At 39.4% G+C, this 12,326-nt stretch overlaps 1 protein-coding gene across 2 annotated transcripts in view; it reads left to right on the plus strand.

Annotated features, from left to right (window-relative positions):
• Positions 1-12,326, plus strand: part of Slc9a7 (solute carrier family 9, subfamily A (NHE7, cation proton antiporter 7), member 7) — a 142,720-nt gene that overhangs the window by 112,275 nt on the left and 18,119 nt on the right. Inside the window, exons 13-14 of one of the 2 annotated variants that reach the window (XM_005408973.2) lie at positions 4,228-4,287; positions 11,651-11,714. In XM_005408973.2, the coding sequence (XP_005409030.1) occupies positions 4,228-4,287; positions 11,651-11,714 (124 nt within the window). The remainder of the gene's footprint in view (positions 1-4,227; positions 4,288-11,650; positions 11,715-12,326) is intronic. The other variant, XM_005408975.2, reaches the window with a different exon arrangement.

Genomic DNA, 12,326 nt, shown 5'->3' on the forward strand with positions numbered 1-12,326 from the left:
CATTAAACCTATCTATCAGCTTGCAGAGGTTAATTACTTTATTATATTATGTCTTCCAATCCATCAACATAGTGTGCTTCCAAATTTTTTGGACCTTCTTTGACTTCTGTCATTGGTAGTTAGCATACAAGGCATGTACATGTTTTTAGGCCTTATATTTTGTCCCCTTGTTGAACTCACTTCTTAGTTCTGGGAGGGGCTTCACTGTATTTTTGTTTTGTAGATTCTTTGGGACTTTCTACATGGACCATCATGTCATTTGCAAGTAGAGACAGTTTTATTTCATCCTTTCCCAGGAGTGTCCTTTGTTTCCTTGCCTTGTTGCTCTGGCTGACTTTTAGTACCGTTTATGCGTGGTGTGAGAGGACAGCCTTGCCTTGTTGCCAGTCTTCAGAGTAAGCGTTTAGTCTTTCACCATCAAGTAATCAAATTAGCAATGGGATTTTTGTAGACATATATTATCAAGTAGAAGAAATTCCTCTTGTTTGATTTTTGATAATTTTTGTCATGTAAAAGTATTTAATTTTTTCAAATACTTTTTTGCATCAATTGATATGATCATATGGTTTTTCTTGTTTAGGCTATGAATATACATAGACACACTGCTAAATTCTATGAGCAAAAATTTTGTTAAGAATTTTTATGTCTATGTTCATGAGGGATATTGGTCAGTCGTTCCCTTTTTTTGTATTGCTTTTATCTGATTTTGGTATCTGGGTAATGTGACCTCACAAGAGTTAGAACTTATTCCCTACTTTTGTGTTTTCTGGAAAAAATTGTGTAGAATTGGTGCTGTTTTCCTTGACCTGTTTGTAGAATTATCCAGGGAAAGCATCTAGGCCAAGAGAATTCTTTTTCAGGAATTTTTAAATTATGTAGTTACACGCTATTCAGATTATGTATTTCATATTATGTGAGTTGTGGTACTTTGTGAAATTGGTCAATTTCATCTAAGTTGTCAAATGTTGTTGTTCATGATATTCCTTTATTTTTTATGTCTGTGGGGTCTACAGTGATATACTCTGTCTTATTCCTGATAGTTTTTACTACTTTCTTCCTGGTAATGTATATCTTCCCTGCCTTCTCAGTCTTGTTAGGGGTTTGTGAGTATTATTTATCTTTTCCAAGAACCAGCTGGCTATTTCATTAATTTTCTGTATTGTTTTTCAATTTTCCATTTAACTGATTCCTGCTCCTGTCTTTATTTCCTTCCTTATGTCCAACCCTATCCAGAGAGCACAATGAAGCAGTGTGCCATTGTTGAAAAATATATACAGTGTTAGTTCATTGTTTTTCCCAGATGTGTATATATAATATTGTGCAAGCATAGAAACTGACATTTACAGAGATTGCATCAAGAGAAATTCCCTCCAAAATAAGGTAATAAGACTGACTGGTTTTTCTGGCTTGTAGCTTGTGGTGTTACCTAATGGAAATGACTCATTTCTGTAACCCAAGTTCTTATTTTAAATTGATTCAGAAACCCCCTGATGTTCAATGTGGTGTTTTGGCCCCTAGGATCAGTACTAGTTGTTCCTTGTTTCTCCTTGAAGTCTTGATGAGCTGTTAAGTAGCTGCTCAGAAGTTGGAAACTCAGGGTGGGTCTGGGAGTTGCACCGTAAATAATTCGAAGTTAGCTGTGATTCTTAACCATGGCTAATTTGACATCTGTGTATAAAATAAAAATGAATATAATCACAGCTGGGTGTTGTGGTACATTCTCCTAATTCTAGCATTCAGAAGGCTGAGGCAGGAGGATCTTGGCTCGTTCATGGCCAGGCTGGGCTACCTAGTTTAAGGCCAGCCTGGGCTACGTAGCAAGACTCTGTCTCAGAAACAAAAACAACTGCAAAGCCAGATTATTACTTTTCATAAGTCTAATTTATATTTTTAATTGTTCGCGATTAGTAATTTAAAGTATAATGGCAAGATGCTGAATTTTTTTTCTGTTAATACACAAGCTGCATAATATTTTTCTTAGTTTCCTGAATAAGTGTTATTCACAAGGAATATAATTTGGGCAACATGAACAAATGATCTTGGGATTATTTCAGCAGATAACCCTTGTGTATGTCTTGAGCACATTGTGGTGGCCTGGTGGCTATCCTTTTGTAGCCCCCAGCTTCAAGGGGTACACATGATACCGTAGTGATGATGGGGCAGGAGGGCAGTGGATAGATACATATCGAGATGTACAGGTAACATTCATACCCTGGAGGGCAGTAATATGGCCATCTAAGGACAAGTGAGAACAGTCTTCTAGGCATAATACTGTTTAGATGGAGAATTTATGATACTAAGAATTTATGATAAAGTTCTTTGCAAGATAATGTAAGGAATAAAGGCAGACAGAAACCCTGAGCTCTTTATGTAACAGTATTTGTCACTGGATATTTTTAAAGAATTTAAAGATTCCACTTGTACTCAAAGGCAGTGTCTTGTAAGGGGAAGAGCTGGGGTTCTGGGGTACAACAGCCTGAACTGGAATCTTGCCTCGACTATTTCTACCTTTGTGACCTTGGGCAACTTATTTCACCTCTAACCCTTGGTTTCTTCACTGATTAATAGAGGCAATCATGGTGTGATCAAATGTGATTATAAATAAATGTGATGGTGAATTCTCTTATTAGGAACTGGGGTGTATAACTCAGTAGTAGAGCACTTGCCTAGCATGTGCTAGGCCCTGGCTTCAGTCCCCAGCACCAACAAAAAAATTCTCTCATTAAATGTACCCTCTGGCACTTGGTATGCACTTGATATATTTTGCCTTTTACATTATCTGTGATCACTATTTCAGTTACTTAAACAATAGTGAATCTTAACCTTAAAAGGAATCTGGCCTTAAAAGAAGGAATCTGGCTTGTTTTGTGGTATTTATTACAGTTTTTCAATGTTATCATAATATAGTCTGATTTAAGTCACATTCTGAACATGTAACTAATGAAAAGTACCACCTTAAGCTCTAAGTTTTTATAGTACTTGCATATTTCAGGGGATGTCAGTAGCATGAAAATTTGAGCATTGCTAAGTACAGTGTTTCTCATCCTTTTTTTTTATTAGTGTTTCCTGTAAAGTACCTTAATTTTTTTTCCAAAGTTACTTCCTCCAATGAAATTTTAACACCACTGATCTGTATATCTATTTATGTGCTGTGATGCTCTGGATGACTATAGTTGTTATGCTATACATGTTTTTGGGGAGTTTTTGTTTGGTTTTGTCCCAGAAGAGTCAATTTTCCAATCCATAGGAACATCATCGCCTCTGTTGAGAATATGTGATTTAATGCAGTGATTTTCAATCAAGGGCAGTTTTGCCACCACAGGGCAGTTTTGAATGTTTGGAAACATTTTTGGTGGCCACAACTTGAGGTGGATGAGTGGGGCTGCTATTGGTATTGGTATCTTGTAGGTAAAAGCCAGGGATACTGCTAAGCAGAATGTTGGCTTCCCGTAGCAGAGAATTATCTGGCCCCACATGTGAGTAATACTGAGCTTGCAAAACCCTGCCCTCACAGGGTGTTAAAGTTCAATGTACTCTGAGTAACCAAGAAATCATTATGGAAGGTGAAAGTAGACTGTGCCAAATCAAAGGCCACAAGGAAAGGGAGAAGCAGAAGTTGGGTTCCTGACCTTCAAGTTGAGCCAATAGGCGGTATGGTTTGCTTGTCTAGAAAAAAGACCCATCTTTGTCTTCTTAAATGTTATTGCCCTTCAATAATATACTGATTTTTTCTTTTCTAGTCAACTATATATAAAATATGTATAAACCCTTCACATATATAACAGCTAACTTTCTCTTTTCTATTTTATATAGATGTATTTTGCTTTATGAAATAGATGAATTCCTGAAAGATTGTATAAGTTCATTTTCTATAATGTGCAGTTATTCCTCTGGCTTCACTGTATTATATTTTGAGAAGCTTGGCTTCATTCCTAGTTGATTTTCATTTGACCTGGCTCCTAACATTGTTGCTTTTCATTTAGCAGCTTCTTCGGACTTTAGATACTGGGGACAACTTAGGAGGAGTACGTAGCTTAGTTGTAGAATGCATGCTCAGCACGTGCAAGGCCCTGGGTTCCATCGCCAGCACCAGAAAAAGTGGTGTGGGTTTACATCAAAAGTGAGATGTCCTATTCTTTCATAAACATGGTCCAGGTTGTGTGCCCAGAGCTCCCTGGCACCCCTCTTTTCCCTGTCACACTCACATTCCCTTCTTCTGCTGCCCAGAGTTGGCGTGGAGGAACCCTCCGAAGAGGACCAGAACGAACGCTGCTGGCAGTACTTCAGGTGACACAAGGGCATCCTCAGAAAACAATTAACTGGGCCTGACTTTTCTCCTCTTTCTAACCTGAGATATTCTGTTATTACTGTTTTTTTTTTCCTTCCTTCCTCTGTGCATACCACACTCCCCTTTTAGCCAAGGGGCAAGAGATTAAGTCAGTTCTAACCATTCTTGTCACTGTTTCTCTGGGTTGAAGGATGTGTCAGTTTTCCTGGGATTCTGTTCTTTCCCCATATTTTTGGCAGCGTGTTGCTAACACCAAAGACTAAGTTGGCAAGTGTCTCCTTCAGGTACAGCTGAGCTTAGTGTTAATAGCAACTTATTTTCAAAGCCACCAATACTGTTCCCACAAAATTGTGCTTATGACCTAGTAAGTAACTCATCCAAGGAACTAGAATTTCAAATTTCATCTATGACTGGGGCATGACAGATACCGCCTTTATTAAATGCCAGTGATGTTGTGGCTTTTAAAAGTATGTTATTTGTGTATTTGTATTTTCTCATGGTGATTCAGAAGATATGAAGAACTTTTTAACACAAGAATAAAGATTTCTCTAATGTAATTTGTTTCTCATTATGTACCCAAGTTCATGATGTAATTATACTTAAGGTGATGTAGGAGCAAACTAGGTAAAAACTTGAATGTGTCCTCTTTCCTTTAAACATCTCTAAGTGTCATACTTTATTTTTGTCTATTTTCTTGGTACTGATTTATAAAAAAATAGGTTTGAACTCTGTCCTCGGCATTGTGAAAAATCTCTCTCCCTGAGGGCAGTGGTGAAAGCAGCAATACCTGAGTCATGGGTCTTAGGTTATCACAGCCCAGATGTGATAACATATATAACAGCTAACTTTCTCTTTTCTATTTTATATAGATGTATTTTGCTTTATGATGTACACTCTGATGCCATACTTGAAAGTGATTTATGTATTTAAACTCACTGGGTTCACCTTTTTTGTACTGTTCAACCACACACATACACTGAGCTCATTTTTGGAGAAATGAGCTTAGAAATGAGCTTAGAAACTAGTTACTGACTACTACTACTGACTTAGAAACTAGTTAAACTGTAGGGGGAAACTCTGACATTTGAAGCAGCCTATAAGAAAGAAGGTCCTCCAGGCAATTGTAAATTGTAAGTTATTCTACTTGGGGCATGGGATATGAGAGAATTCAGGGTATGACCTAGTATTCAAGGTTTTACGTGAAGGTATTTATCTCATTTTTCATATTAAAACCTTGACTATTCAGATTTTAAACATTATTATTGGTTAGAGGGTGTAGCTCAGTGGTAGTGTAAGTGTGTTTAGCATACATGAGACCCTGGGTTCAATCTCAAGCACAGCCTCCATTCAAAAATTATTGATTTGGGCCAAGGATATAGCCCGGTGGCCTGAGTGCCTGCCTGGTGAGCACAAGGTCCTGAGTTTGATTCCTGGTACCAGAAAAAAAATTATTGATTAAAGTAGAATACTTCTAAAATTTTTGAGATTCTATAGCATTTTATCTGTTAATCAGAACAGATAAATTATTAGAGGGAAAACTATCAGTTTTGATATTTATTCATTCTAGAATGAGCACATCAGTTTAATCACTTTATGGTCTTATTTGGTGTGGGATTTCCCCTTTTTTCTCATGCTTAATGAAAATACAAATAATCTATTTATTCTAGAAGAAAAGACTGTTGTATGTGCTCCAACGTGTTCAGCCAAGGTGTATCAGGGGAATGTTAAAATATGAAATATTACAGCAGCACACAAAGTTATGTATACAGTGTCCTGGATCAAAAGCATTGTAGCAGGTCAGGAGAGAAATATAAATTGTGGATACTTGCCTGAAACTCGAGATTTCGGAAAGTTAAAGGTCATATCATGTCTTCTGAGACTTTAAATCTGCAATTAAAATCATATATGTGATCCTTCTTGTTGCCTAGTACCACACCATACGCCCTAGACCGTTGCTTTACTTCCTATTCTCAGAGACCGGTTTGGTTCTGGGCTCTGCCCCAAGGGTGAGGCCTTTAGTAGGAGCCCTAGAATACTATGTCATCCTTGGGGGTTGGCCCAAGGCCCTTCAAGCCTGCCAGTAAAGTAATTATTAAATCACCCGAAAGTAAACAGCCCTGAATGAGGAAAGACTGCAGAAGAATGTCATTCGTGGCCTCTGATCTTTTCTTTTGGGCATTTAAAAAGCAGTAGCAAGCTGGGAAGCAGGTCTGTCTTTCTTTTCTTGGAATATTCCTGTTAAGCGTTTATAATAGTAGCAGGGACCTCCAAAAGACCCAGGAGGTGTTCCCACATTTCTCTGCCTGTGGGAGGGCCCAGGAGGTCCTTTCAGGCTCTGTGCTGTCAAGAGTTTGGGTTGTATGTCAGATAGGTGGCTGATGGCAAGTGGCTACTGTGAAGATTGGAATTTCCATGGCAGAACAATAACAAAAGCAAGAAAATAGAGCACTGGGTAAGATTATCCTTAGAACTACAGGTTTCTAGGGGACGTACGCAACCAGATCTGAAAATGGCTGCGTTGGTTGGAATTTGCTTAACCATATCTCAGTTAACTAGCATTTTTCTCCTTGCCCGTAGGAGAAAGAATCTCCAGAAACATTCCAGAATTTATTTATTTGGAAAAGAAAACCACATAATTACTAGAACCTATATTCACTTAATACCAGTATTACCTATAGCCCCTTATGTTCATGGATCTTTACAATTTGTGTTAAGGACCCAAAATAATATAAGCTCACAAATCATCAATATTAGTAGATTAAAAGGTGAAAGGTTTATATGATCTCAAGAGAAACCAGAGTATAATATTTGTAGATTAAAGTAGAGAGATAGAAAAGTAGACATTCATGTTCTTGAAACATTTTTACCAAGGTTATAATGAAATATCCGTCTTTTAAACTAAGAAAAATGTTAAATCTGCGAAAAGGGGGGGCAAGAATTAGAACACTAAATACAAAGATAGTAACCTGGATTCATCACTTGTTAATATTTTGTCATTTGGGGGATGATTTTTGCCTTCTCTCTCACTCACAACTGTCTCAAAATACTTGCATATTGCAGACTTTTCACCCATGAGTATGTTTGTGTGTGTATATTCCAGTAATCCAGTCTCCTACATGATCATACACTTGAAAAAAGTAACCTGATTTTAAAGACACACACACACACACACACACACACACACACACACACACACACACGTCTAGGATCCAATCAAAATTTATTCTGATTGTCACATCTGTTTAGTATCATTTAATCCAGAACAACCACCTCCCCCCTTTTGGGGTCACTTCCAACATTTTAAAAGTATTCAGGATATTTATCCACAGAATGTCCCAGAGTCTGGATTTTTCTGATGTTTTCATCATGGCTAAAGCTGCATAATCATTTCTGTCAAAAATCCTATAGAACTGGTGTTACATACACATTTCTTGTTGCATCCTATGAGATGGGGCATATTGTCAGACTGCCCCTTTATTTATGATGTCACATTTGACCACTTAGTTAAGGTAATGACCTTGCGTCTCTGTATGGTCATGGTACCATTTTCTCTTTGGAACTAAAAGGTATTCTGTAGAGTAATCTTTTGACATTACACGAATGGCCAAATTCCCCACAACCTTTCACTCAGTGGTAAAATCATTCACTGATGATCCTTGCTTGAAACAGTGACTACCCTGGAGGCAGAAAATGGCAATTTTCTGATTTTATCAGTACTTTCACTTTTATAAGATGATCTCTCTAAAGAAGAACTATAGAGGATTTTAAAATTAGTTTTCTATGCTGATGAATTAAGGAATCTCTTCATTCACTGAGTAATCAGCTCAAACAAAGATTTAATTTAATATTTATGACATTTGGAGTATGTATCTCTGCAGGATACCAGCAGGAATCTGTTATCACTGAGAAAGCAGAGTGGACAGTTGTTGCTTTCTTACTAGCGATGAAAGTGACAGTATAGAGACATGGCTGGAATTAGTACTTTCTAGAATCTGCCCTGTCCAGTTCAGGAACTGCTCGTCACACGGGGCTATTTAAATTTTAATGAATTGAAACTAAAATATAAAATGCAGTTCCTTGGTCATACTAGCTGCATTGCATGTGCTCAATGGCCACACATGATTAGTAACCTTATTGGACAGTGTAGGTGTAGAACCCTGCTGTCCTTGCCAGAAGTTCTACTAGGCAGCGCCAATCTAGAACTGCTCTGTTTTTTCCCCAGAACAAAATGACAACCCATATAGGTTTGGGATGAGATTAGAGAGCCCATAATCTCATGATTTTGCCAAATGATTGCAATGTTGTGGACGTTGTTTGGAATTCTGGCCTGGTTAGGATGAATAGATGAGTTCTACTGACATCTCCAGGACTTGAGTAAAAATGGTCCAAGCCTCACCTTTATAAGTTGTTTTTGTTAAACAGAACTTATTTAAATTCTTATTAAATAGATTTTCTTTTTCTAATAGAAATGGAAAGAATAAGGGCACCAGATTTCAGTAGAGGCCAAATGTGTAGTAGTAGTTGAGTTTATTTTCTTTGTTATAGTATAGGACATACTTAAGTCCTTTCCCCTGTCTGTAGGCCTTCTATTTCATCTGGGCTGATAAGGTTTTGTGGTTTTTTTGTTTTGGTTTGTTTTGGTTAGGTTTGGTTTTGGTTTTTTTCCAGTACCAGGAATCAAACTCACAACCTTGCACTTGCCAGGCAGATAAGCTGTGCCGCTGAGCTAAATCCCCAGGCCAAGGGCTGATAAGATTAATTTGTTTTATCTTTAATGACATTGAAGCCATATACAAAAGTTACAAATCTTTCAAAATTCCCAGTGCCGAGTGGAGAGATTATTAGTGACAGGTCTGGACTGCCATACTTTCGGCCATCCTACACATGATGCCCCCACCAGCAGCCTCTGTGGTTAGGCTGAGGGCAACCATGCCACCTGGCTTACTGTTAGGCTAAGAGACTCTGGAGTCATGAGCACTCTGCCTCTCTGAGTGTGCAGCTGGGAGCTCATCTTAAGTAAATTAGTCTGACGTGAGGTGGCTTTGTACTGCTATTTAATCCACCAAATGAGACCTCCTATTGGATTCTTCGCTGTTAACCTTACACATTCAGAACAGCCACCATATAGTTGATTGTTTTCTATGGAATGTTCATTAAGAAACTCTAAAAGCAGGTGAGGGTTAAAGATCAACAGCTACGAACACAACACAATCTCTCCTAGAGCCCCTTTCTTTTGTTATATGCTTTGCATGTGCTGGGGCTCTGGCCTGACTTTTGTGGGCAACGCTTGGATGATTTTCATGTCAAAGTTCTGTGTGAGATTTGTTGTTTAAACATCCCTAGATAATGTGAGGGCCAAGAAAAATCCCCAGCCCTCAGAAATCACTACCTGGAAGTAGCCTCTAGCGTGTATAAAGTCCATCTAATTCAACCCAAAGGTTCCATCTAACCCCAGGCCCCTGGGGAGGAAATCTGGTGCTAGGTCCACTTCAGGCTTTAACCAAGAGTTCATAACAGTGCCTGGCAGAATAGAGTCTGTAAATTCACCTAGTAGCTTTAAACTTTGCCTTCCACACAATCTGAGGCATTTCGCAGGGGCACGCCTTGAGTAAGTGTTCTGCAAGCCAGGAATAGGAAAGGCTAGACGCTGACATTGAGAGGTTGGGTACATCTGTGCTGTCTCCTATCCACTCCCATTTCCGTGTAGTTTCTTTTCTTAGGAAAGATCGTGGGTATCACAGGTAGGAGAGAGGAGGAAGAGAAGAGTAAGGGCAGGGATTTGGGGCCTTTGCCTTCATTGTCTACCCAGTGGAGTCAGTGCCCTCATAGCAGACAGCAAAGACGCCCCTGCAAAGCCAACTTGGCACCTCTCTTCAAGCACAGATTCCAACTACTGTGCTAGCAATTGGCTTCTTGGTTTACCTTCTATGACCCTATCCATTCTTTGTGGCACCTGAGCCTGGAGCAAGTGCAGGGAGATAGAGGATTTTCCTGGTGTCCTTGTTTTCTGCCCCCATGGCTGCATGTTATCTGTATCATCCATATCACAATTCTCTACCTCAGAATGGGGAAGGTGCAGGGATAGAAAATTAACAGATGCGTAGAGCAACAGTTGTTATGTGACTAAACCAAGACAGCAGCCCCACTGCTTTTCTGGAATTCGTTACAAGTTGATTTCGTCACTTTGCCTTTTCTTTCCATCTTTAGTTGTTGCTCTCAGATGTGTGAGTTTGGGGATCATCTTTGATGTGGGAAGGTGTGAAGGTATCAGAATTAAAGCAAATCAAGACTCCAGTTACCGATACTGCTAAAAAAAAAAAAAAAAAACCAATTACTCTGCCACCTGTTAAAAGGGCAAGGTAGACTTTATTTTCAAAAAAAAAAAAAAAAAAACCAATTACTCTGCCACCTGTTAAAAGGGCAAGGTAGACTTTATTTTCAGGATCATTACTGCTGGTACAGGGACAGCTGTGATGGGGTTTTGCAGTGCAAGGAAAAGATAGGAATCAATGGATAGAAGGAAACATCAGGGTAAGGGGGACTCTGTCTAAACTGACCTACCAGGATTCTTGTTGGAAGGCAGGGGAGGGTGATCAGATATCACTTGGGGGTTAGTGGGGGGTGATATCCCTTACCAGGTGTTGAGGGAGATCAGGTAAGTGGCAAGTTCTCACTGAGATTTAGCAGGATTGTTTGCTAAAAGTTGGTAATACAAAGTAACACCTAGAAGCCCAAAGGTCAGGGCCTAGTTGGGAAGAGGATTTGAAGGAGCCTGGCTCAGGCTGGTACAAGGAGAGACCGCCACTATGCATAGGGATGCAGTCAGGCAAAGTGTATTGATGTCTGCTGCTTTATTTGCATGCAAAGAAGTAAGAGATTGAGGATAGAGAGAGAAATGGTTAGGTCATAAAGAAACTGCAGTAAAATTTTAATGGTAGGATGTGGTGGTGGGCATACAGCTGTTCACTATAAAGTTCTTTAACATTTTCCTTTCTAATTGAAGAATTTCATAACGGAATGTTAGGAACACCAGAAGAGATTGGTTTGGCCACATTTCGATAAGGAGGACCACCTGGCACAGGAAAGCAGCTACAGACAGTTGGAAGCATGTGCTATGTACAGAGACTATGCCATTTCCAGAGGCCTTGCTTAGGACATAAGCACACAGGACTTATTGCCCCTACTCTCTGGTATCTGATGTAGTAAATGACCCGACTTCTGCATGACAGCCTTTCTCTCTGTACCTAACCACTCCTTCTGCTTTGGGAAGATGGTTGCTGACTTCAGCCGCCCACATGATTACCATGGGCCAAACTAATACTTGCTGTTCTTTTCCTTGTCTTCCTCCCTGGTGACTTTTAGAGTTGGTGTTGACCCAGATCAAGACCCACCACCTAACAACGACAGCTTTCAAGTCTTACAAGGGGTAAGTCACAAGAAACACTTCTTCCCAGGGAAGATATGGTTAAAAGTAGCTCACATTTAGTGTGTGCTCACTGTATGCCAGGTACTTCACCTAGATTCCTGGTTGTCATCTTGAAGGTACCCTTTTGGGGTGAGTACTGTTAGCTGTGTTGTATAGATTGGAGCTGAAGGGGTGAGGGTTAAAGTGAGTCATCTAAGGTCAGCGAATTAGAAAATGATTTATTTTGTGAGTGAAAGAGGCCAGGAGCAGCGGGATAGCCAGGATTTAGAGAGATTTCACCTTGCTCAGTCACAACATCCCCAGTCCTTCTGCTGTTTCCTGTTGCTCTTGCTTCTCGCTCAGGCACCTGTAGAAGGAAATAAGTGAAATGGCTTGGTTGGTCTCATGCCACAGAACTTACTGTACATTTCATAAGATCTAGACACTGGAAATACCAAGGTTGAATTAGACTGAGTAGTACACTTGTTATTACTTTTCCGTGGGAAATACTTGAGAAACAGCAGATCTTAAATGCTAAGGGTCCTGGCACTCAGTCCTTTTGGTGACATCTAAAATAGTCCCCATCCTCAAGTGGGGTGAGGCAACCTGAATAGGCCTGTTCAAATAGCTCAG

This window comes from Chinchilla lanigera, unplaced genomic scaffold, assembly GCF_000276665.1.
Source record: "Chinchilla lanigera isolate Chin_1 unplaced genomic scaffold, ChiLan1.0 scaffold00115, whole genome shotgun sequence".
Lineage (NCBI taxonomy): Eukaryota > Metazoa > Chordata > Mammalia > Rodentia > Chinchillidae > Chinchilla > Chinchilla lanigera.